The 26412-nt window shown below is 47.4% G+C and overlaps 2 protein-coding genes across 4 annotated transcripts in view; one reads left to right on the plus strand and one right to left on the minus strand.

Annotated features, from left to right (window-relative positions):
- Positions 1 to 16055: 16055 nt before the first annotated feature.
- Positions 16056 to 21058, minus strand: RPL6 (ribosomal protein L6). Its single transcript, XM_044275804.1, has 6 exons — positions 20738 to 21058; positions 20564 to 20662; positions 20323 to 20466; positions 17469 to 17517; positions 17115 to 17299; positions 16056 to 16253 (listed from the first exon to the last, which is right to left on the minus strand). The coding sequence occupies exons 1-6, from the start codon at positions 21041 to 21043 to the stop codon at positions 16101 to 16103; spliced, it is 936 nt and encodes a 311-aa protein (XP_044131739.1). The 5' UTR covers positions 21044 to 21058; the 3' UTR covers positions 16056 to 16100.
- A 34-nt stretch (positions 21059 to 21092) lies between these two features.
- PTPN11 (protein tyrosine phosphatase non-receptor type 11) overlaps positions 21093 to 26412 on the plus strand; it is a 78461-nt gene continuing 73141 nt past the window's right edge. For 2 of the 3 annotated variants that reach the window (XM_044275800.1, XM_044275802.1), the window contains exon 1: positions 21093 to 22769. In XM_044275800.1, coding sequence (XP_044131735.1) covers positions 22756 to 22769 — 14 coding nt within the window. In that variant the 5' untranslated portion in view covers positions 21093 to 22755. The remainder of the gene's footprint in view (positions 22770 to 26412) is intronic. The other variant, XM_044275803.1, reaches the window with a different exon arrangement.

The following is a 26412-nucleotide window of genomic DNA, read 5'->3' on the forward strand; positions in this document are numbered from 1 at the left end:
AGGCCTATAGTGTCTGGGGTTGGGTCAGTGACTGAACCTCTGTCACGCTATATAGACTGGTTGCTTAGACCCTTGGTTAGTTTTGCCACGTCTAACCTGAAGGACACTTCGGACCTCCTGCTTACACTGAACACAATACAGGTCCTTCTCAAAAAATTAGCATATTGTGATAAAGTTCATTATTTTCTGTAATGTACTGATAAACATTAGACTTTCATATATTTTAGATTCATTACACACCAACTGAAGTAGTTCAAGCCTTTTATTGTTTTAATATTGATGATTTTGGCATAACGCTCATGAAAACCCAAATTTTCAATCTAAAAGAATTAGCATATTTTATCCGACCAATAAAAGAAAAGTGTTTTTAATACAAAAAAAGTCAACCTTCAAATAATTATGTTCAGTTATGCACTCAATACTTGGTCGGGAATCCTTTTGCAGAAATGACTGCTTCAATGCGGCGTGGTATGGAGGCAATCAGCCTGTGGCACTGCTGAGGTGTTATGGAGGCCCAGGATGCTTCGATAGCAGCCTTAAGCTCATCCAGAGTGTTGGGTCTTGCGTCTCTCAACTTTCTCTTCCCAATATTCCACAGATTCTCTATGGGGTTCAGGTCAGGAGAGTTGGCAGGCCAATTGAGCACAGTAATACCATGGTCAGTAAACCATTTACCAGTGGTTTTGGCACTGTGAGCAGGTGCCAGGTCGTGCTGAAAAATGAAATCTTCATCTCCATAAAGCTTTTCATCAGATGGAAGCATGAAGTGCTCCAAAATCTCCTGATAGCTAGCTGCATTGACCCTGCCCTTGATAAAACACAGTGGACCAACACCAGCAGCTGACATGGCACCCCAGACCATCACTGACTGTGGGGACTTGACACTGGACTTCAGGCATTTTGGCATTTCCCTCTCCCCAGTCTTCCTCCAGACTCTGGCACCTTGATTTCCGAATGACATGCAACAGTCCAGTGCTGCTTCTCTGTAGCCCAGGTCAGGAGCTTCTGCCTCTGTTTCTGGTTCAAAAGTGGCTTGACCTGGGGAATGCGGCACCTGTAGCCCATTTCCTGCACACGCCTGTACACGGTGGCTCTGGATGTTTCTACTCCAGACTCAGTCCACTGCTTCCGCAGGTCCCCCAAGGTCTGGAATCGGTCCTTCTCCACAATCTTCCTCAGGGTCCGGTCACCTCTTCTCGTTGTGCAGCGTTTTCTGCCACACTTTTTCCTTCCCACAGACTTCCCACTGAGGTGCCTTGATACAGCACTCTGGGAACAGCCTATTCCTTCAGAAATTTCTTTCTGTGTCTTACCCTCTTGCTTGAGGGTGTCAATGATGGCCTTCTGGACAGCAGTCAGGTCGGCAGTCTTACCCATGATTGCGGTTTTGAGTAATGAACCAGGCTGGGAGTTTTTAAAAAGGCTTAGGAATCTTTTGCAGGTGTTTAGAGTTAATTAGTTGATTCAGATGATTAGGTTAATAGCTCGTTTAGAGAACCTTTTCATGATATGCTAATTTTTTGAGATAGGAATTTTGGGTTTTCATGAGCTGTATGCCAAAATCATCAATATTAAAACAATAAAAGGCTTGAAATACTTCAGTTGGTGTGTATCGAATCTAAAATATATGAAAGTCTAATGTTTATCAGTACATTACAGAAAATAATGAACTTTATCACAATATGCAAATTTTTTTAGAAGGACCTGTACAGTGGCAGGCTGAACACTATACAGTGGCAGGAGGGTTTCCAACTCGTGTCATTGGACGTTGAAAGCCTGTACACGCGTATCCCCCAAGATAAAGGCATTGATGTGGTCACTGATATTTTGGCCAGCACCGGTAAGAGTGTGGCGTTTTTCAACTTACCGCAAGCCCACGGCCACCAACTCACTCTTGCACTATTCGAGTTATCATGCCGCCAGTGTTAAAAGAGCCGTACCTTATGGCCAGTTTGTCAAACTCAAACGCATAAATAAGTATGAGGAGGATTACAATCGACAAGCCCTGGACCTGAAAAACAGGCTTTTGGCTAGGGGGTATCTACTCAAGCTACTCAATGAGGCCATGAGGAAGGCTGCTTTGACCAAATTCCCAAAGAATCCTGTATTGACCGTCAGACAGAAGAAATAAAAGATAAACACAATCCTAATCCCTTTGTCTTCTCTTTCAAGTTTGGACCAATGTCCCCTTATATAAAAAAGGTTATCAAGAATAATTGGAGCATACTTGAAAGAGATGAGTCCCTGACAGGGATTAAAAATATTGCACCAATTATAGCTTTCAGGAAATGCCATACTTTAAAGGACAAATTAGTCTGTAGTAGATTTCAGGAAAAGAAACCTATAACATGGCTAGAAAACTGGGGCCCTAAAGGTAACCGTAGATGTTGCCATTGTTCTTATTGCAAGCTTAATCCGCAATGGGACAAACTGATTTTCGGAGGGATCCAGCATAGGGTTTATACCCTAATCACCTGTAAAAGCAAATATGTTGTGAATCTGTTAAAGTGTAAATGCGGCAGGTTCTACATAGGAAAAACAATAAGGTGTCTCCAAGAGAGGATTAGAGAACACATAAATTCACTCACCACGGGCAGAGGGTGTCTGCGCTTGATTGAACATGTGAGACAGGAGCACGCAGAAAATTATCTAGCACTTAGTTTCGCAGGAATAGAGGTTGTACATAATTTGCCACAAGGGGGAGATAGGCACAAGGAATTGCTTAGGAGGGAGAGCAAGTGGATCCTGAGCGCAGGTGCAATGGACCTGTTAGGTCTGAACGACAAGATTGACATGGGGATCTTCCTGTGAGTGCCAGTGCCCTTTATGCAATACGTTGTATGTCTAATATGATGGTTTTGTGTTATATTTTTTTAATGTAATGTAGCTTTAACAGTGACGCGATTCTCTCCAGTTCGCACAGGTGAGCTCTAGTTAATCGTGACGCTTAGGCGGCACAAAGAGAATTGTGTCACAGCCTGGGTCTTTTAAAAAGCAGGTGAATTCTCTCACCTGATTATGGGCCAGACGAAACACTAAGAGGCGAAACGGCCGTCTCCTAACCCAGCTGGTGCACGCTACTATGTTGTCTGCTCTCTACCGAAAGGAATAAAGGAATAACTGCTGCAAGTAATGGTGAGTGCCGCCCTTTGTCTTTTTTATGTTCAAGATTATTGAAACAGTAACTGTCTGGTTACATGTTGGGCTGAGCACCATTGACAGCAGCTGTGTCCTGCATGCACTCCCGCCAAGTACCCTGTGACGCTCTTGTCATTATAAAAAAGGGATATACTGTGATTAGTGCAGTGCCACTCTTTCTACTCTATAACCGTCATTGTTTGAGCCTATGACAGCACCCATGGAGAGACCGCCTCCTACTCCTCAGGACAGGAACCAGAAACCGATTTAAAAGAGGGATTCCCCCACTTCTCCTCCAGTCCTTTTTCAAGAACTAAGACTAAGTGTAATCTAATTTTTTCCCCTCGTCTATGAAGCACCAATGGAGATTTAGGCGAGATTTATTTAGGGTGGGACAACAGCCTGAAGTACCTTACGGCCAAAGCTCAGGCCTTCATTAGAAGGTAGCTGAAGTCTATAGTGCTTGAAAAAAGTATGAGGGGAACTCCAGGTGGCAGCCCTACAAATCTGCTCTATAGAAGCGGTGGCCCTCTCTGCCAAGGAAGTAGAGACTGATCTAGTAGAGTGAGCCATGAACCCTGATGGTGGAACAGCTCCCTTGGATTAGTATGCTAAGTAAATAGATTGCCTTATCCATGTAGCCACAGTCTGGGAAGATGCAGCAGAGTCCTTCTTAGCATCCTCAAAAGAAATCAACAAATGGGAGGAGGACCTTCAGGGCTGTGTGACCTGCAGATACTGAATTAAACATCTCCTCACATCTAAACAATGGAACTCCGATTCTTTCTCATTTTTTGGAGAAGCACAGAAGGAGGGAAGAACTATCTCTTGGGAATGGTGAAAGAGAAAGACACCTTTGGCAAAAAAGAAGGATCAGGAGAAATAACCACCCTATCCTCCAAAATTTAGATTCAATGGAAAGAGCAGCAATCTCACTAACTCTTCTAGCAGAGGTAATCGCTAGGAGAAAAGCCAAGGGAGAGCATCTTAGGGGAAATGCTGGCTATCGGCTCAAAAGGATCTGACATCAGGGCTGAAAGAACTAAGTTTAAATCCCAAGAAGGGATCCTATTTCTGCAAACTGGGGATAACTTAGAAACTGCAGTGATGAATCTCTTCACCCAGGGATGCCCCGCCAATTTAAATTCAAATAAGGCACTTAAGGGCTCTTTCACACCTGCGTTATAGTCTTCCGGCATAGAGTTCCGTCGTCGGGGCTCTATGCCGGAAGAATACTGATCAGGATTTTCCTAATGCATTCTGAATGGACAGTCCGTCCTTCAGGATGCATCAGGATGCTGCGCTTTTTGCTCCGGCCAAAAATCCGGAACACTTGCCGCAAGGCCGGATCCGGAATGAATGCCCATTGAAAGGCATTGATCCGGATCCGGCCTTAAGCTAAACGTTGTTTCGGCGCATTGCCGGATGCGACGTTTAGCTTTTTCTCAATGGTTACCATGGCTGCCGGGACGCTAAAGTCCTGGCAGCCATGGTAAAGTGTAGTGGGGAGCGGGGAGCAACATACTTACCATCCGTGCGGCTCCCGGGGCGCTCCAGAGTGACGTCAGGGCGCCCCAAGCGCATGGATCACGTGATCGCATGTACACGTCATCCATGCGCCTGGGGCGCTCTGACGTCATTCTGGAGCGCCCCGGGAGCCGCACGGATGGTAAGTATACCGCTCCCCCGCTCCCCACTACTACTATGGCAACCAGGACTTTAATAGCGTCCTGGGTGCCATAGTAACACTGAAAGCATTTTGAAGACGGATCCGTCTTCAAATGCTTTCAGTACACTTGCGTTTTTCCGGATCCGGCGTGTAATTCCGGCAAGTGGAGTACACGCCGGATCCGGACAACGCAAGTGTGAAAGAGGCCTAAGGCTGAGATCTGCACCTTTAAAGTGCTAGGCCTAGCTATTTTCCTCCAACCCTCCTGCAAGAAATCTAACACAAGAGGAATATCTGGAGCCTCTAGAACATCCACTGGTCTGTTGGCAAATCTGCAGAAAGCCCTCCAAATTCTCAAATAAAACTCAGAAGTCACTTTCTTACAACTCGCCAACAGAATAGTGATAACCTCCTCCTCCCTCTCAATAGACAGGCAGTCAGATAAGGATGAAGGATTGGTCCCTGAACTAGAAGGCCCCGGAACACTGGAAGAACCCAGGAGGTGGCAATTGACATTCTGCAAAGCTCTGAAAACCACACCCTTTTTGGCCAAAAGGGGGCTATCACTATAACCGTAGCACAATCCTCCCTAGTCTTTTTGAGGACTCTTGGCAACAGCTTCAGAGGGGGGAAGGCAAAAAGAAGACCCCTTCCCCAGGACTAAGCTAACGCGTTTACAGCCCTCGGCGACAGAGAAAAGAACCCCCCCACCTTTCTGTTTGACCTGGTGGCAAAGAGGTCTATTTTTGGGACGCCCCAATAAGGCCGAAATTTAGTTGAAAACCCCCTGATCTAGGGACCATTTGGCTTAGGGCCATCAGACTCAGAGCTCTGGTACTATCCTGTTTGTTGATCTGGGCAACTGCTGTCATGTTGTCTGAATAGATCCTGACATTTCTGCCCCTGATCATCGGAAGACTCTGAGTCAACACTAATCTGATATCATTCAGTTCTCCGAAATTTTGAGACTGGGCACGGGAATCGAAGTCCTAGGTCCCCTGCAGTAGCAGAGACTCTACATGGGCTCCCCAACCAAATGGGTTGGCATCCATGGTCAAAGAGAGGACTGCATCTCTGTACCAGGGAACACTCCTCTGTAGATTCTGCAAATTCATCCACCACTCCACAGAAAACAACATCTGGGATGATAGCTGAAACTCCCGATCCAGAGAGAGAGAGAGAGAGAGAGAGAGAATCTGTCCCAAACCTCCAGAATCTGAAGCTGTACTGGGCGGCCCACTCCACTCCTGGAATTGCGGCAGTCATGAGCCCCAGCACCGACATGGCCTCCCTCAGGGAAACTACCTGCCGAGAAAGAAGGTTCTGAATCATTGAAGAGATCAGCAGAGCCTTGTGTAAGGGCAACAGACACCTCTGGGATCTAGGATCATCCCCCAAAAAACTACACTTTTGACTTGGGGGCAAACTGGACTTTTCTATGTTTATCTCCCCACCTAGTTTGCCAGAACCTCTCTCAACCCGGTAATCTGTTCTTCCAAGTTGTGACCTGACTGGGTGAGGTGAAGAAAATCATCTAGATAGGGAATGATCACTAAGTCCTTCTCCTTCACATGAGCCATCATCTCCCCAATGATTTTCGTAAAAACCCTTGGGGCCTGAGACAGTCCAAAGGGAAGGGCCTCAAGTTGAGCATGCAGAATCCCGTTCTCTAGTTGAACTTCTACTCTCAAAAACTTTTGCTGGTAGGGATGGATAGGAACATGATGATATGCATCTCTGAGATCCACTGTGGCCACTTAACAATCTGGAAAGAGATAGTTCACTGCTCACTTGATGGATTCCATCCGAAATTTCTCATACACCCAATAACGGTTCAGACATTTAAAGTTTATTATTGTACAAAAAGAACCATTTTTTTTTTACAAGAAAAAGATTTCAGTAAAATCCTCTTGCCTCTTCCTGCTTTGGAACCTCCACTAATATTTTTTTTTGCTAATAGGGAATAAACCTCTGAACTGATGGCTGCCTGTTTTGGGGGGTCTGAATGATAGTCTGTGAACACGAATCTCTCTGCTGGCAGCTTCTGAAATTTCAATTTTAAGCCCTCTTTTATAACTGCATTTATCCATGGGCTATTGGAGATTTTTTACCACTGACCTGAGAAGTGAGACAGACGACTGGAGGCCTGGGGTCATTGGGGCTGCTTCTTTGAGGCCTCTGCCCTGGAAAAAAGAAACCCATTTGACTTTTTTGCTGCTCCTGTATATTGTCTTGACCTTTCTCTTCCCCTAAAAACATCTCTGTTAAACCTGAGGCGGTAAGATTTTTTAGGGGACTGCCGACTGGTGGAAGGAAAACCCATTTTATTATCAGAGGCCTTCTCAAGAAGATCGTCGAGGACCGGGCCAAATAAGAATTCCACCTGACACGGAATGGCACAAAGCTTAGCTTTAGAGCTAGCATCCCTGTTCCAGTTTTTTTAACCAGAAAGCTCTACGAGCAGAGTTGGATAAGGTGAAAGCCTTGGCCGATGACCTTAGGGAGTCTGCGAAAGCATCGGCCATAAAATCTAGGGCATTATAAAAAGTAGAAAAAGAAGATGCTCCCTAGGGGTACCCCCTTTAATTTGATCCTCAAACTCCTTCATCCATGCCCTAAGGGATCTAGCTACTGAAGTAGCGGCAATAGCTGGCTTAAAGGCCGCTGCCGAGGCTTCCCAATTGTTCTTTAAATAAATGTCTGCCCTTCTATCCATTAGTCCTTTAGAGAACCCATATCCTCAAAGCTTTTTTTTTTAGCTATTTTGGCCACCAGGGCATCTAGCTTTGGGGCTCTATCCAAAGAGGTAGACAATTCCTCATCAATGGGGTTTTAACAGAGGAAGGTATAAAAAACTTCCTATCAGGCTTTTTCCATTCTTTATCAATAACAGCCTGAATATTTTTATGCACATCAAAGACGTTTCTTCTCTTACGGCCCAGACCTTCATAGAGTCCTGAACAGACTGTGGTGGCTTTTGGTCATCTATACCCATAGTAGCTCTTAGTACCTTTACTAGGGAATTAATGTCCTCTGTTTGAAAAAGCGGCTTCCCAGCTTCGTCATCAAAGGAGTCATTTGATGAAATACATTCTCCCTCTTCCTCCAATCCAGAAAGCACATTACTGTCACTAGAGGGGGGATTTTATGCAGCTGCAGAGGTACTAGGGCTGTTCTTTAGCAGACCGCTAACCGACTCCTTAAACTCCTCCCGGATTTGCATGATGCTGTCCATCAGGGACGGAGCTTCCTCCTCCATTAACTTGCTCACACAAGCTTGGCAAAGGGACTTTGCCCAAGCAGAGTGTAGCTTCTTTTTACATATAGCACAATCCTTGTCTTTGGATCTGGAGACCTTTGGTGACTCCTCAGACACAGAAGATGACCTCCATCAGCAATATTGCACATAGGGAAATCACCCGCCATACCCCACCGCGGCGTATTATTGGTGGTCTCAGTGGCTTTTGTGTGCTGAGACTGCTCCATGTTCAGACCTGAATCTTCTCAATGGAGGAACTGAATGCTTCTTCACCAGTGAGCTGGCTGAGCTTTTCTTAACCGGGCGCGCATACCGTCTCCCCCCACTTCCGGCTTACAGCTGTGCTTCCCTCTACTGTCGCACCGAAACTTCGTCACTGCCCAAGCCGCGGCGTTCCTGCGCACGCCGCTCCCCCTGGTAACAGGCGAGGTGCTGACAGCTGAACATGCGACACGGCTACAGACACCCAGGAAGAAAAAAGCACCCCCCTGGCCCAAGAAGGGAGGAGGGAATAAGAGGCCCAGACTTAGCAGCGGCTCCTAAGGAAGACTTATGCCACACGAGTAAGCCCTCCATACACACATTAAACAGCCGGGGCGCCCGCAGCGCCTGGTATCCTGACGATTTCCAAATTCCCTCCTGTCCCCTTAGGACAGGTAACAGAACTGGAGAGGGTGGTCCCTCTTTTAAAGCGGTTTCTGGTTCCTGTCCTGAGAAGTAGGAGGAGGTCTCTCCATGGGTGCTGTCAAAGGCAAGGGGAAAATATTAACTGGCCCAGTGCTTTTTCTCCCTCAATGTTCCAACTCTGCTAGCCCTCATTCTCAAGGACTTCAGAGGTTTCCTTCCCCTCAGCATTTGAGATGATCCTCTCCTTGTCAGGGAAGGATTTCTCTGGTAAAGGAAGGGTGGGCAGCCTCCTCCCAGCCTATGTGCTGGCATCCGAGGATAATTCCCTTACGTCCTAACCAGTGGCACAGATGGGGTATTTCGCCCCCCGTGGACTGGTAGGACAGGTGGAAATTATATTGACACTTTATTAAATAATTACCTAGACCCTCCCACCTCCAATAAAGAGGGGGATCACCCCCAGTCCCCTTGTGTTTTTTTCTGTTCTCCGGACAGGTTTGGACCGGTGGAGATCCCCCTCTGGGGATCCCTGTTCAATTGAACATGACACTTACCCATTGGGGGTAACTTGGCCATTTCAGATGGCTGTTGTTCATTCCTGCGGCTGTCCGCAGGGTAATCTCTGCCGCTCCCGTGCTGTGTCTCGGATGTTTGTATTCGGCCCGCTTGTGGCTCCCTGCTGTCCTCTATCTAGGCTCTCCCGGCAGCCCCATGTTTTTCATGTGGGCGCCGCCATTTTGGGAGTGACGTCTCTGGCTGTGACATCACTTCCTGTTTCTAGGAGGAGCGTTTTCCTCCTTTAATAATGTATTTTTTTCACCAGTTTTGGCAAATTATGCTATTTGTGGCTCCCGCTTAGCCTAATATTTCTACTTTTCTCTTGTTTTTAGTCATTTTTATTGATTAGATTTTAGCACTAGCTCCGTCCCCTTTTGGGCCGGAGCCTTTTTTGGGCACCAAGGTTGCTATTTAAATCCTGCACCAGTGGTCATTCAGCCTCCTGGAGTGCAGGTGTATGGGTATCCTATACTCTGTCTATCTTGGATATTGGTGAAGCATTTCCCTTCTTCCAAGCGTTTTTCCTTTGATCAGCTAGTGCTGTTCTCTGCTATTTTACCCTTGCGAGTTTTGCTTGAAACAGGTCTCGGTTTTTCTGGGAAAAAGCCTATTTGCTTGGATTTCCTTTCCTCCTTCCAGACTTAACAGTTAATTCTGTTTGTTTCTTGCAGCCATGTCGTCTACAGGGGATGTGATCGGGACCGGGGCAGGAAGAGTTCTGGCAAAAGACGCCATCTGCAATGCCACGACTGTCAAATTGTCCTGGAGGACAATTATTTATTTTCGCGATGTCCGCCCTGTAGAGCTAAGCTTCTTCCCAAGCAAGAAACTACAGTTCATGATGTAGTTGACTGGGTGAAGAACTATAGAGGAGCTGAAGATGGCCTTTAGATCTAAGATATTCTCTCTTCATCGGGCCATGGAGGTATCGGGGGCTCAGGATGCTAGAGAAGGTTCTATCTCCTCTTCTTCCGAAGATGAGGATGGGTTTTCCTACTTCTTCCCTCCCGAGAAGGCCCAGCGGCTGCTGAGATCCATCCGGTCGGTGGACCAGGATGTTGATCAGGGTGAAGCCTCTACCTCTAAGGGGCCCAGGGCCTTTAAAGCGGAGATTAATGAAGATGGAGTGGAAGAAACCAGAAAAAGGTCCCGTGCTGACCAAAAGATTTAAGTCTGTCTTCCCGTTAAGAGAAGATCAATTGTCCTCTTGGGGGCCAGTGCCAAAGGTGGATATGGCCATTTCCAAGAGGACCATGGTACCATCAGACGACGGATCAAGTCTTCAAGGTCTGATGGACCGCAAGGCTGATTGCGCTTTTAGGCGCATTTATTCCTCTGCTTCGGCCTCGGTCGCAATAGCGTCCTCTGAAGTAGCGAACTTTCTCAAGACCAGGTTCGCATAAATTCAGTCTGACCTAGACCAAGGGGTCTCTAGGGATGACATCTTGGCCTTTTGTAACACGGCCGGTCTGGCCATTGATTTTTTGTGTGACGCAGCTCCACAACTACTAAAATTGGCTTCCAAGACCATGCCGCTCTCAGCCGCGGGCAGGCGTCCGCTCTGGCTAAAACCCTAGAAGGCTGATACAACTTCCAAGCAAACCCGGCAGACTTTTTGGGCAGAGCTTGACCATATTATGGAGGGACTGTCGGATAAGAATCGCAAGTCCCTACCCCAACAGCCCTTTCATAGTCAGCCCAAAGCGATTGGAGCTCCTGTGAGGGGGGGGGGGGGGGGGGGGTGGTGAGGGGAAATCCTCCAGGGTCTCTAAGCCCCTCAAGAAATTCATGCTCTGATTGTGGGCCTCCTCAAGACTCTTGGTACCATGCCGGTCTGACTGGATTCTCAGAACTCCCTGCTCCCCATATTCCCGTAGGCGGTCACCTGCAACACTTTCTAGAATCTTGGCAGATCCACATCCAAGACCCTTAGGTGCTCCGTATTATATCTCAGGGAGACCTGGTAGACTTGGACAGTCCCCCATCGGACAAAATTGTACTAACAAGACTGCTTCCGTCCAGCAAACAGAAGATTCTAGAGGACTATATCCTGGAGTATCTTCGGAAAGGGGCCTTAGAGGAGGTGCCTCTTCAGGATAAGGTATCTATTCCCCAGTTTTCCTGGTACCCAAGGTAACCGGAGACTGGAGGATGACCATAGATTTGAGATATTTCAATCGGTTCATTAAACGCAAACATTTCTGGATGGAAACTATCCAGTCAGTGACCAATCTTCTATTGCCAGGAGATTTCCTGTCAACCTTGGATCTCAAGGATGCTTACCTCCATATTTCCATCCATCCTGGGTCCAGAAGATTCTTAAGGATCGCAGTGCAAGTCAGGGGAGTCCTAAAACACTTTGAGTTTGTGGGCCTCCTGTTTGGAATTTTTTCGGCCCCACACACATTTACCAAATTTGTGGTTTTCGTGGTGGCAGCTCTAAGACTTCAGGGTCTGAGCATCATTCAATACTTGGACGACTAGCTCTTCAGAGCTCCTTCCCAAGCGATCCTGTCCCAACACATTCAGCGGGCTGTAGCCTTCCTCCACCAGCTAGGATGGATAATCAACTGGGACAAGTCCCAGCTCCTGCCAGCTACCTCAGTGAAGTTCCTGTGATTCGTAGTGGACTCAGTGGAAATGACCTTACTCCCGAAAGAAGGCTATCTGTTTAAGAGACAGCCTGCTCTCTCTTAGTACCTCGGAAGGTAACCATTCTTACTTTGATGAGAATGTTGGGACTAATGTCATCAACCGCAGAGGCGGTTCCTTGGGCATTATGGCACCTACGTCCGCTACAATCGGAAGTACTAGCCAAGTGGAATCACAGTCCGGTGGGACTAAATTCCGTGCACTCCCTGGACCCGTCTGGAGGACGGCAGGTCCCTGATCCAACCCTCTTGGAATATACTTACCACAGATGCATCCCTAGTAGGCTGGGGAGAACATCTTCTGAACAAGACAGTTCAAGGAACCTGAACATCTCAGGAGAAGTTATTGTCATTGAATCTCCTAGAAATCAGGGTGATCAAACTAGCCTTTCTTTATTTTGCTCCCTGCATTCAAGGCAAAGCGATGAAGGTACAGTCAGACAGCATGACTGCTGTAATGTACATCAACAAGCAGGGAGGCACAAAGTCTCCGGAGAGAGATAGGTGTCATATTGGATTGGGCAGAATTGAATCTCACCCATTTTTCAGCTGTCCACATTCGTGGAGTCCACAATATGATTGCAGATCGCCTGAGCCGAGGTCTTCCAGACGGAGAATGATCTCGCTATCCAGATGTCTTCAATAAGATAATGCTCAGGTGGGGCATGCCAGAGATCGATCTCATGGCAACGAGGTTCAACACCAAGGTGGAGAGGTATTACTCAAGTTCTTGCCTACCTTTATTCCAAAGGTACCTTCATTAAGCAACATCAACCAGGTAATTTCTCTTCCAGTTTTGGCTCTACTCTCCTCCTCAGAAGAAAGAGTGCTCCATACCCTTGATGTCTCAGGATTTACCTGGAGTGTTCCAAGGTATTTAGGAAAGATGAAAATCTCCTTATCCTTTTTTCCGGTACCCACAAGGGTAGGAAGGCCTCTAAGCCCTCCATCATTTGATGGATTAAAGAGGCAATTCTTGAGTCTTATGTGTCTCAGGGCTCTGAGCCACCTGAGTTTGTAAAGGCCCACTCTACTCGAGCGGTGGCTACTTCCTTTGCAGAAAGAAGCTTGATTCCACTGGATGTGATCTGTAAATTAGCTTCCTGGAGTTCTCACTCCACTTTTATCTCGCACTACAGAGTGGATTGTAGAATAGAGAGATATTCCCGATTTGGCCGGACAGTGTTATCCTTCACTAGGCATGAGGGCCCTCCATTGGGGGTTTCTACTTGCTAAATCCCCATCTGTGCCACTGGTTAGGCCTTAAGGGAATCGTTAATTTATAACGATAATTTGTTTTCCCTTAGTCCTAACAGTAGCACACAAATAGTAGTTATTTGCTTAAATAGTTTTACACTATTGTTGCTCATTTCTTCTTATAACTACACAAGGGGACTGGGGGTTATCGTCCTTTTTATTGGAAGTGGGAGGGTCTAGGTAATTATTTAAAGAGGACCTTTCACTAGAATAAAACATCTAAACGAACTATACAGACATGTAGAGTGGCGCCCAGGGATCTCCCTGCACTTACTGTTATACCCGGGCGCCGCTCCATTCTCCCAGTATCTTCATAGTTAGGCTCCACCCAGTTGAACCTGCCAGCGTCTCATTCGCCCATGCTGTACCGCTGGCTAATCGCAGCGCTCATAGCCTGAGAGAAAAAAAGCCTCTCAGGCTATGAGCTGAGCGCTGCGATTGGCCAGCGCTGCAGCATGGGAGAATGAGAAGCTGGCAGGTTCCACTGGGTGGAGCCTAACTATGAAGATACCGGAGGCTATACCGGGAGAACGGAGCGGCGACCCAGGTATAACAGTAAGTGCAGGGAGATCCCTGGGCGCCGCTCTACATGTTTGTATAGTTAGTTTAGATGTTTTATTCTAGTGAAAGGTCCTCTTTAATTATTAAGTGTCAATAAAATTTCCACCTGTCCTACCAGTCGGGGCGGGGGAGAGAGAGAGATACCCCATCTGTGCCACTGTTAGGACTAAGGGAAAACAAATTATCATTAGAAATTAACGATTCTTCTCTGGCCCAGTAAATTGCTTTTCTTGGCAGCATATCCACACCGCAGCTGCCCAGGTCCAACGTTTTCAAGTGGCAGCCAGAAGCTAGTGCTTGGATGGCTCCTACCTCTAAAGGTTCATGCTTTCTTTCCCTGGCCCAGCAGCCACTGCTCCTGGCTGGCGAGGAGTGTTTACCTCAGGAGTACCTGGGCCTGAGCAAATAGCCAGGGAAGCCGCACAATGTAGTCCCCTAATCTAGGGCCTAGCAGTTTTTTGGGATGCAGGAGCAGTTCACGCCTTACTTTCCCCAGCTATTTTTTCACACTTAGGGCACTTTCACACTTGCGTTGTGAAGATGCTGGAACTGCCTGCCGGATGCAGAAATCCATGTGGAAAGGGATAGCATTTGTAGACGGATCAGTCTAACAAATGCATTGAAACACCGGATCCATCTCTCCAGCGTCACCAGGAAAAACTGCTTCGGTATTTATTTTTATTGCATTTTTTAAAAGTCTGCACATGCGCAGACTGGAAAACCGGATCTGTTTTGCCAGAACACTTTGTGTCGGATCGTATTAATGCATTTCAATAGAAAATAATGCCAGATCCTGCATGTGTTCCGGAATTTTGGACAGAGAAAATACAGCAGTATTTTTCTCCAGCCAAATACCGCAAGAGTGACTGAACTGAAGAAATACTGAACGGATTGCCCTCTATTCAGAATCCTTTTTATTTTGCTTTTCACAGCCATCTGATGGCTTTTTTTTGCAGGACAAACTGTACTTTCTAATGCCACCGTTTAATATTGCATAGGATGTAGTAGGAAATAAATTCCAAAAAGGGGTGGAGTTTTTTTTATAGTGCTCACTGTGGGGGGGGGGGGGGGGGAATAAAAAAAATTGAAGGAAAATGCCCTTCATTGCCTTATTCTGATGCCTATAACTTTAAGAGTTATATCTAAGGAGATGTATGAGGGCAAACCTGCAGTTTTTGATTTTTCAGTTAGGCCATTCACTGCCTTTTTAATTTTTGGGAAAGGAGTGATTTGAATTTGTATACATAAATTTTTTTTCCTAACTTGCAAATCAGATTTGCTCCATTATTCCCTACAGAAAAATCACTATAGGCTAGGCTTACAAGCTCATTAGTATATTCCAGTTCAGGGCAGCAATGAACAGGGATATACTAATGAACCTACAAGCCTAGTACAAGCTCCAGCATATTGTTAGAGCAGTGCGCTTTCCCTGAGCTCCATGTACAGCAGATGTCAGGAAAAGTCTGGTTATCTCTTACTGATGACCTATCCTCAAGATAAGTCATCAATATCAGATCGGCTGTATTAGAGATCACAGAACTTGTGCGCCCCTCTTCTGTTTACCTGCTTGCAGTCAACATTGCAGCAGTGTAACTACAACTGCTCTGTCCTAGTCAAGTGAATAGGATGGAGCAGTTGTAATGACACTACTTTGTTGCAATGTCAATGGCAAGCAGGTAAACCGTGACTTGTAAACAGCTGATCAGCAGGGGTGTGGGAGTCAGACCACTGCCGATCAATTATTGATGACCTATCATGAAGATAGATCAATGTGAGAAAAAAAGTGCATGAGCGCTTGTGCACGTTTGAGCCTGTACCTGCGCTGAGCTGCTTAAGACAAGTGCAGAGCAGCAGGGAACAATGTGCAGGTGCCGATATCCCAACAATACATTGCATGCATGAAGTTTCAAGCTGGATTCCTACATGAAATTAAACAGAGGCCAATCAAATGTGAAGGAGTAGGAACGGGGGCAGCAAGCTGGACTTTAAGCCAGAAAGCCACTGTCCCCTTGTCTTCAAGAACTTCATTTACATACTGCATGCAGGTGAAATCAGTTTTTTTCTGCGATTAGGTTTATTAGAGAAAAAAATATAAATAATAAACAAACTTTAGAAACATAAGAACATCTCTAAGGCACAATTGGTGATTTATGGAGCTTTTTTAGCTGACAAGTTCCCTTTAAATCTGGGCATCTAAACAGCATTATTTTACTATGGCAATGATTTAGTATAACAGGACCACCTTGTTTAGTATAATTGCTCCCATCATATGATGGCAGAGCAAGGAAAGACTTCATGATGCAAAAGGGATCTTCAAAAACACAAAACTCAAGTAAAAGATTTATATTTTTTTTTTTAATAGCGCACTGAAGTTTTTTTTTTAGAAGACCAGTTTATGTGGATACATTCCATTTGACAGAGAAAACGCTGAGCGCAGGTATCCACGAAGTTGGGGCTCTTTCTTGATGAAAGTCAGGAGCTGTGAGTCAACAAACTTCTGGTCTGCTTTGCGCTGTTGTGTGACTTCGTATTTCTAGGGAGGAAATGAAGAGTCATATACTAGTCAGAAGGTATTCTTGTAGTCTGAATGCTAAAATGAGGCTTAAAACAACTATGTTAACGATTTAGATGAATTAACTATGGATTTATTCATAGCCCCATAAAGTCTGAAGCAACAAAAATAAATTCATACCAACTCATTCTGAAAACAAATAGTCTGAATAGGCTAGTCTCAAGAGATAGAATTGCCCCCCTAGCCACAGTACAGTCATCCTGAGAGCAGTGCAAGTACTGCATAAAACTGACAATGCAGTGTTATCCAATATTCTAGAACTGTAATGTTATAGCATAATAAATCAATATCATGCTATGCGACCCCAGCTGTCACATAGCAGGTCACGACTGGTGCTGCTGCATACTCGCACTTTGAACTTGCTCATTTGAAAGGGGCCCAAGTCACAACTACACTTTATAGCGGGAACACTCAAATGCTTTGACCTTTAGGACACATGCAAGCTCCTGCTGGTATTGGGCTTGAATTCTGGGCTCACATGGATGCCTTTTTCCAAAAAGCTTGTTCCTTTGAGTGATTACCGGAAATCTTACCATTCCAAGCAATGGGCTTGCAAATCAATAGCACTTTACATAAAGTGAGGCATTATATTTGCAGTCAAGGATACCCAAGTGCAGCACTTTCGTTCTGGAAATTAGTGGTGGTCCAAGCTTTTTGGCCGCACTTATTTGATCTGTGACAGATGTTACTCAAACACCTTTCATGGGGTCTGGCACTTACTGTTCCTAATTTATGCAACGGTTGCCAAGATAGACATTATATTGAAGTTACCATAGAATGAAAAGGAAGCTTTAATTACATTCTGAAAAGGCAGCTACTTACTTCCTTCTCTGTGTCAAAGATCTCTCCCTCCTGATGCTTGGGTTTACGCAGCTTCTTCTTCTTGAAGTATGTGTCAGTTAGGTGTTTCGGGATCTTGACTTTTGAGATATCAACTTTGGTGGATGTGGCAATGACAAATTTCTGGTGAGCTCTTCTAAGAGGAACTCTGTTGATGACCAGAGGGCCTAATATATGATAAAGAGACGGATTTAAGTTATGGAACAAAACAGCCCACTCAAAAATTCCTCTTCTTATCAGAGTTCCTACTACAGTCAGTCCTATATGAATTTCATCAGATTCCAAAATGAATGTGGGGGGAGGATTAACATTTTAAGCATGCAGGTTGACATTTACCTGTTACCAAAAGGAGTCCAGTCTGAAGCTGTTTCAGGAAGACAACACGCTGCAAACGAAAAACATATCTAGAGTTTAAATTTAGAAAAAGGCTTCTAGAAAATATGAATATTGTGCATTACAAAAATATTCCTATTGCTACACTGCAAACGTAGTTTCAATTTCTTGAAATATGCTGAATCCACCAGAGGAGAACTCAGAATCACTAATCGTAAAAATGGTGTAAGCTTAAATGGGCTGTCAAGACCTGCATCAGGTTTATCACAGGGGCTCAGGCAGGATGATAAATCTGGTGCAGGGATGGACACCTGACTAGACCAATTATAGGCAAGGTTACTCAGACAGATTTTTACACCAAAATCTCAGGTTCATTTTAGGCTCCACCTACTTCCCACTAAGCCTCATCCCCTCAACTAGCAGGGCTGAAGTAGTGTAGAAACCCTAGATGTGCCACATCGTGCAACTTTAAACAGATTATTTGAGCAGATATATTAGTCAGCTACTTAGTGCTGCGGCATGCTAACATGACCAGATGATACAGCGTATGAACGAGTCCTTAAAATGTGGTTACCATAAACATTTAATACCATCATCTACAACATCCTGTTACAGTTAATGGGGTTGTCTCATCTCGCAATGACTAAAGTGAGATGGGACCAAGTCCTGCCCACTAGGTGGCTGGAGAACAGTGGAGGGGTCTGGCACTTGCTGTTTCAGTAGCTCGCATTTCAGTTCACAGGAGCTATAGAAACCGATAGCCCAGTAGGTTATGTCGTTTCTGAGTTAAAGAATCAACATAGCTTTCTGTGCTATCCTTTTTCTGCAGCGGTCATGCACAGCAATGGGAGCTACTGAAACAGCGAGCGCCGGCTGTTTTGCTGTCTCCCAGCTGCCTGGTGGTTGAGGTTAAAGACCGTATTAGACAGAGATTCTGCCAGAGATTGTCAGGAAGGAAGCTTTCCTTCCCGGCAATCGCCTGCTCGCTAGCAGAGACCGCTGCCATTACATGCAGAAATCTCCTCCACAGCCTGGGGAGGAGCTGATAGTTATACAATCGCTCGTCCCCCCGCTGTCTGGTTGTTTGCAGGCAGCAAATTGCGAGTAGACAGCACAATCCGCTGCCGGCAAACTATTTTATTTTTATTTATTTTTTTAACCCCGTCAAAAAGATCTGGATTGCCAAATGAACGAGCAAACTCATTCATCTGCTAATCGGAGGCAGTATTACACTGCCAGATCATCACTAATAAGAGTGTTCATGTGGACGTTCGTTAGCGATGACTGGCCCGACAATTGCCAATGTAATACAGACTTTAGTCACATCTCACCATAGTAACAGCAAGATGTGACAACTCCACATCACTAACTGCAGGGATATATGGGGAACATTTGCCAGGTTTTAGTCACTTTTCTTCCACACAAGGCATTCATTGACAACCACTTCGCAAATGTAGGTACCCATCAATGGCAATAAAGCCAATTTGCCAGGGAGATGCCTTGCTTAGCCAGCTAATTCTACAGTGCTTGCTGCATGGAAAACGTGTTACACTGCGTCCAATCAGGCAATCCAGATCTTCCGGCACGCTGAAAGATCATTATTGCCAGCGGCTACCTACTGTACATCATGGGGACGAGCGATTGTTTAACGATCGCTCCTCCCCATGTTGCTGAGATCGCTGCATGTAATAGCAGTGGTCCCCTCAGCAAGCGAGCAGACGATAGCCTGCGTGATCGGAGTGTCTAATACACCCTTTACAGAGATAAGGCCATTAATCACCGATAACCTCTCCCCCGTGTACAACTTGAGTCAGAATGAGCAGAGAAAAATAAGTTTTAGAGCGCGATTACCACACAGGACACACTCATCTGAAAGAGGCCTTAGGCTACTTTCACACTAGCGTTCGGGCGGATCCGTTCTGAACGGATCCGCCCATAATAATGCAGACGGAGGCTCCGTTCAGAACGGATCCGTCTGCATTATATTAGCTAAAAAAAGCTAAGTGTGAAAATAGCCTGGGACGGATCCGTCCAGACTTTCAATGTAAAGTCAATGGGGGACGGATCCGCTTGAAGATTGAGCCACATTGTGGCATCTTCAAACGGATCCGTCCCCATTGACTTACATTGTAAGTCTGGACGGATCCGCACGCCTCCGCACGGCCAGGCGGACACCCGAACGCTGCAAGCAGCGTTCAGCTGTCCGCCTGTCCGTGCGGAGGCGAGCGGAGCGGAGGCTGAACGCCGCCAGACTGATGCAGTCTGAGCGGATCCGCCTCCATTCAGACTGCATCAGGGCTGGACGGCTGCGTTCGGGTCCGCTCGTGAGCTCCTTCAAACGGAGCTCACGAACGGAAACCCGAACGCTAGTGTGAAAGCAGCCTTACACAGAGAATGCCATCAGTGACTAATAAAACCTCTGTGAAAAATGAAATCTGAAAGAGCAGAAGTATTGATTTATAAACTACAAGTTTTACTTCATCTTTTTCCACAAAGCTATGTATCCATCTGCTCAGCTCCTCCTACTCTACAACATGCTGCCTGCAAAATTCTTGATTCTGAAACCCTTTAACATCACACCTAGATTTTTCCAGATCACTTGGATGCTTTTATATGTCATACAGAAAGATACCAATCCATGTATATTGACAAATGAGGAAATGCAGCTACAGCCAAAAACCTGTGTGATGAATCATTCAGGCCAAGTACATGCAGCCGGACCGCTCACTGCCCAAATCTAAAACATAGCCCACGCCTAACACTAACATGACATTTTATGGGCACCTGACTTCATACCAATTTATCATCACTTCCAAGTTCCTATTTTCTGTCTGCCCATGTACAAGCAGGTACTTGCCTTTCCCCTGTGACGTCCATCAAGAAGGATCAGCACGGTTCCAGGAGTGATGCTGGCGCGCAGATTGCGCTTGTGCTGGCTGAAGGGCTTTTTGCCGTGGCTGAGCAGCTTGCGAGGAACATCTTCGGTGGGATAGTAACGTGGCTGGAAAAGGTGAAACCAAATAGGTAAAGCCAAGTCAACAGGACTTTCCACAGGCAGGGCTCTTATTAAAGTGCATGGGACCAGTATGAACACTTACCATTTTACGGAGCTTAACCACGCGTGTGCCGCCGTTCTTATCTCCACCAACTGTCTTAGTCACGGTTGTTTTGGGCTTCTCCCGCTTCTTCTTCTCAATCTGAAGTAGCCAAATGATCAATATTACATGACGAATGAATAACCGGGCATACTAAACCGCAACACGAGTACTTACCTTAGTTACAGGGGCTGCGTACTTGCGCTTGTACATCGCCTTCCTTGCAAACATTGCAGATCGGGAATACCTCCCAATTCCACGGGCCAGTACTGGGTTGCGACTGGCATGATGTTTTCGGACTTTCTTCACACCCTGCTCTCCTGGCGCCTTCACAGCCTGCTCTCCCGGCGCCTTCTCTGCTGCCTTCTTCTCAGGCTTCTCTGCTGCTGCCTTCTTCTCAGGCTTCTTCTCCACCTTCTCTCCGGCAGCCTTCTTTTCAGCCTTTGCTCCTGCCGCCTTCTTCTCAGGCTTCTCTCCTGCCATCTGTAATAAGCAGCAGAATAAAGTAAGCCATAGACAGAGGATCCGCACTGAACGTGTCAAAGCAATGCTCACGGGCACCCTGGTATGACTACCTGAAAAATCCCCACCGTTTCTAGCTCTGGGCTTAAATATTCAGACTCACTATAAAACAAAGTTATCACAGTGCCAGACAAATAAAGCAAGGGTGGAAATTACCCTTAAAGGGGCATTTCGCCTTTGGCAAGCTTTATCTTCACACCCTCCAGCATGGCTGGACCCACAGTGGTAGTCAAACTCATCTGATCCCGGACACCGAGTTCTGGTTCCATCACTGCCCAGCCAGGTCTGCAGGTCCCCGCTTTCCCAACATCAACATCCATTTTAGCGTGGGTCACATGACCGCAGAAGCGAACAGCTGGCCGCAGCATTACCCGTGTTGACTTGAGCAGGACCTGCAGAGCCAGCAGTGATGCAAGAGGAGCAGGCCACTGCTATGGCCAGCGATTGGCTGCAGCAGTCATCAGCAACATGTGCAGGTAGCCTACAGTGGTTTTCACTTAATCAGCACAAACCCCTTTTGACTTGACAATGACCGCCAACAACCACATGACCCAAGAATGGAGCGGTGGTCAACATCTGTGCTGCTGCTCCAATGCTCTCAGCGGGATCATCTTTTATTCGGAAGATAATAATTAAAACTCCCATCAGCCCCACACAGTGATAGTATGGAGTATGGACACCCATCTGCACATGTGCTGCTACTCCACACTCACACCCGGCTGTAGGGGCCCTAGTCTGCTACATATGACCGCCATACAGGCTCAGGACTGGCGCAGCACAGGGCCGCACGCCGGGGAACACTCCATGGCACCAGGGCCGGACACACACACAGGCCGCGGCAGACCAGCGACACAATCATGACAACTGCAGCACCAGGCCGGGCCAGGCATCTCAAACCGCCACCGCTCACCCAAAACGGGCGCAGTCACTGTAATAGCGCCTCCATAGCACAGGGCAAGCTATTCACAACACCCCTCACTAACCCACCAGGGTGAGGAGATCCACCCAGGGCAGGATTACAACGGATAAACTAGCCGGGCCCGGCTCTAGCTAAACGACATCCGCCATTCCTACCTTGGCTGAAAGGAAAAAGGGTTAACATCCGGGCAATGCAAGTATAAGAACCCGCCGCGCGACGTCACTTCCGCCGCAGGGGGTTCTGGGAGATGTAGTTCTACACTCTACTCGGCTAGCCTCCCGTCTTTGACGTCACGTTTCCGCGACGGTGCCGGTAGAATTAGTTCATTTGAACCATCTCATTTTGTAAATGCTTTGGTAGGACTAGTCGAGTCTATTCCGTAATCCGAAGGAGACGGGTATACGGGCGCTCGGTGTTTGTTTGTCCCCCCCCCCCCTTCATGCTGACGGTTTCCGCTGCTTGTAGGAGTCTAGTCCTAGTGGTCACTCTACGCACAGACAGCCTTTGTGGCGTTGCTTGTCGCTTTCTCTTACTTCGGTGATTCAGCTAAACTTACCGGAGGGCTGTGTGTCGTGGCGCGGGGTGATGACGTCATTGGTGGCCGCCCGGGTGGTGGTGGTGGAGCTGCTGCTAGGACTGCTGGAGGCCTTCATCTGATTTGCAGCGGATTGCTGAGTGAAGCGGTGTTGAGCGGAGCCCAGTGAGTGCCTGAGGCCCCGGGGTACAGGAGACAGCCTGCAGCCGAGCTCATACAATGACATCCAGGAGGTGAGACTGCCAGAGCCCTGCACTAAAGCTGACTAATACCGCAGCGTCCAGTGGGACTGCTCACCTATACTGTGGAGTCCTGCCAGGACAGTCTGGTTGCTAGGGATTCATTGCCTGACAGCCGGGCCAGCATGTCCTTAGCAACCACTCTGATTCCCATCACTCAGGTCTCCTCCTCCAAGCTTGGCGTCTTGACAATGTCCTCATCTCAGTTTTGCTTATTGATTTTTTTCATCCCCATCCCTGCCTAACATTGGCTGCTCCAACCCCCCCCCCCCCCCCCGATCGGGGAGAAGCAGCGGTGTAGGGACCAGGTAAGTATATTGTTTGTGGGGGCATTTTTTAGTCTTGGATAACCCCTTTAACACTACGCATCACCTCGTGTGGAGTGGCGCATAGTGTAACTACAAGCACGTGCTGCGCTCACATGGAGTGCTGCCTCCTCTTCAAACAGCTAATCGACAAGGTCCCGGGTGTCGGATCTGAGGATAGGTCATCCAATATATATAGCCGGACAACCCCTTCAATACAAGACACTAATGTATAATGATTGCCTCCTTTGCTGGCTTGATTCTTTTTTTTCCATCACATTATACACTGGTTGTATCCTGCGGCGGTGGTCGTGCTTGCACAATATAGGGAAAAATGCCGGACACTCTGGTGGCCAGGACCATGGGAGCAAACATAGGTACGCATGTGCAGCAGCTCCCGTCCCAGCCATCTCATATCGAGCCTTGTATAATGTGACGGAAAAATGAATCCAGCCAGCAAAGGAGGCAATATAGATAATAACAATACATTAGTAAGTGCCTTGTATTAACTTTCTCTACATAATAAATGCTATTTGCTTCTCTGTAGAATAAAATGTTGAGTAACACTTTATTATACTTTGTGGTTCAGTTGTAACCCATTTTTAAGATGTCTGCTTGTTGTAAGTGACGGGAAGCTTTTACGTTGCAGATTTGTCTGCACAAAAATTGGCGCATAATATACATTGTGTACATGGGGCCTAAAGGCATGCTGACATGTTGTTGTGCTGTGTGTTGAGAATTGCTCAACCAAAATCTCATGCTGCTTTACCATGGTTCAGCAGCCAAAATAGGTAAACCCCATTAAGTTCACACGACGGGGTTTTGGTGTGCATTTGGTGCCAACACCGTTTTTTTAATGAAAGCCGGGTTGCAGTTCACACGGTTGAGGATTTTTCACATGCCGCGTTTCAGACTGGACCAGGAATGTAAGTGTCCATTCTTGGTGCGGTTACCATGCAGACACCTCGGAAAGCTGTAGCGGGATCATGGTTTAGCGCCATTCATTGGAGCGAAACTGAGAGCGGGACCACAGCATTCAAAATGAAAAACCACAAAAGAAGCTGCAGTGGTTTCTGCCGTGGGATACCCGGGGGATTTTGGCGTTGTGTGAATTTGTGGTAAAACAGCATTAGTTTTTTTGCCGGACAGAAACCTTAAGGCCCCTTTCACACGGACGAGTATTCCGCACGGGTGCAAGCGTGAGGTGAACGCATTGCACCCGCACTGAATCCGGACCCATTTACTTCAATGCGGCTGTGTACATGAGTGATGTTTTTCACGCATCACTTGTACGTTGCGTGAAAATCACTGCATGTTCTAAATTCTGCGCTTTTCACGTTGCAGGCCCCATAGAAATGAACGGGGCTGCGTGAAAGTCGCAGTGCGGATGCAGTGCAATTTTCACTCATGGTTGCTAAGGAGGCGAGGGATGAGCAACCCGGGACCCCATTTACGTTATTAATAATAAAAACATAGCTCGCCTCATCCACTTGATCGCGCAGTCAGGCTACTCTTCTTTGTACTTCTTGAAGTACCTGCAAAAGGACCTGCGCCGATGTCATTGCGCTTACCACGTGGTGACGTCAGTGCAGGTCCTGCTGAATGTAGATAGAAGGACTAACTATTGGCTGGCCTACTTTAAGGCTCATGCACACAAACGTATTTTCCTTCTCGCCCATATTCATTGGGGGACACCGGAACCGTGGGTATAGCTAGGTCCTCTAGCTCCTCCCCTGGCAGCTATACCCCCTCCAGCCTGGAGAGAGAGCTTCAGTTTTTTTCTAGTGTCAATAGGAGGAAAGACCTCCCTGCTCTGCAGGGAAGCTCCAGAAGATTTTTTTATTTTAGTTAATTTTTTTCCTTCTTTTTCAGATAAGAAAACAGTGGACGCCACGCCTCCCTGTTCTCCCAGGGTCGAGTTGTGCCAGTGCCGGTTATCCGCACTGCTGCCTCCCCCACAGAAGACAAGGTGGACCAGGGCAGCCTCGCTCCCCTGCATCCTGCCAGCCAAGGGGTCACCCATCCAAGCCCCCTTTTCCAGCGTTCTGCCATTTCGGTGCCAGTAGCTGAAGGGGTGACCCTGCTGGACCAGAGGAGGGGTGAAGATGGCGGCAGAGAAGAGAGGTGAGTACACGGGACTAGGTGAGTATTTAACCCTCTCCCTCGTGGTGGCAAAAGTCTAGCTTTATTATAGAATTAGAGGGGTCTCTGCCTCAGGATATGGGGCGGACTTGCTGCTGTTCATGGGGCCTCACTAGGTTCTGCCAAGTATGACAGCAGACAGGATCTGAGGGCCCTCAGTTATTAGATTTCAGCAGATCTGCGCCACACTATGTTGTTGTGGCACCAGGACCCCCTCTCGCTTCCCCTCTAGGCCGCCGGCTACGCGGCCACTTAGGGGGTTAATAACATCCTCGCAGCGCTGCTGTCTCGGCCGGCCACGGTCATACTCCGGGGTGTCCCCGCAGCTACCACCATCTACCCTCTCGGGGACCGGCACCAACAAGCGCCGCTCTGGAAGGGTTAACGCAAGGATTTTCGGCCCGCGATCTTTCCAGTCCGGGGTGACATTTCCCGGCCGGTGGGCGAATCCGTTCGCTTCCGCTCTCTGTTCTCGGTCCCTCTACGTCCCGGCTGACCGACAGCTCCCGGTCGGCCGTGCGCGAAAACTTAGGCCCGGCCACAGCTTCATCCGCTGCGGACTGGGACCATGCATCGGTCGACAGGCAAGGAAGGGAGCGGAGGAGGTCCCCCACTCCCCTATATGCGATCCGCTCGTGTCTGGGCACTTAGGGGGTTAATCGCATCTCTGGACAGGGGGTGGAGGTGCGCTGTGGTGCGAATTCTTCCCACCTCACTTCCCTCTCCCACAAGCCGCTAGGCCCCGCCCCTGGTCTTCAGGCAGCTTTAACCCTCTCTGGCCAGCCACCTCTGCAACCGGCACCAGATTATCTGTGATCTTATCTCCAGTACAATGTGCCTTAAACGTTAACGCAGTTAACCCCTTCCTGCCTCTCGGCCCACCTGGGCATCCTAGTTTCATAAAAAAAAAGAGTAAAATGTGCGTTCATACGGCCCCCTCATCACAGCAGGACCACCCTGTCTGTGTGGTACCAGGCTGGGCCTGTGTCCTATAGCGGACAAAGGAGGACATGTCATAGTTCCCAATCCGCCCTCCTGGGTCATTGGTTGATATTCCAACACCTGCGCAGATCCAGGGAGGACAGCTGGAGTATTCCAAATCCACCCTCCGGGTCGTGTGGTTGATAGTACTCCAGCACAGGACCTCTGGATTCCCAATCCGTCCTCCGGGGCCCTTTGGTTGATAATTC

The sequence above is a fragment of the Bufo gargarizans genome, chromosome 1 (assembly GCF_014858855.1).
Source record: "Bufo gargarizans isolate SCDJY-AF-19 chromosome 1, ASM1485885v1, whole genome shotgun sequence".
In the NCBI taxonomy this organism is placed as follows: Eukaryota; Metazoa; Chordata; class Amphibia; order Anura; family Bufonidae; genus Bufo; species Bufo gargarizans.

Bases quoted from the DNA above. Each gene is read 5' to 3' on its own strand.
- RPL6 (XM_044275804.1), bottom strand. From the start codon at position 21,043: ATGGCAGGAGAGAAGCCTGAGAAGAAGGCGGCAGGAGCAAAGGCTGAA. The intron at 17,518-20,322 runs GCAAGTACCTGC...TTTCGTTTGCAG, and splicing joins ATGGACGTCACAGGGGAAAG to CGTGTTGTCTTCCTGAAACA. The intron at 17,300-17,468 runs GTAAATGTCAAC...ATCATATATTAG, and splicing joins TGGACTCCTTTTGGTAACAG to GCCCTCTGGTCATCAACAGA.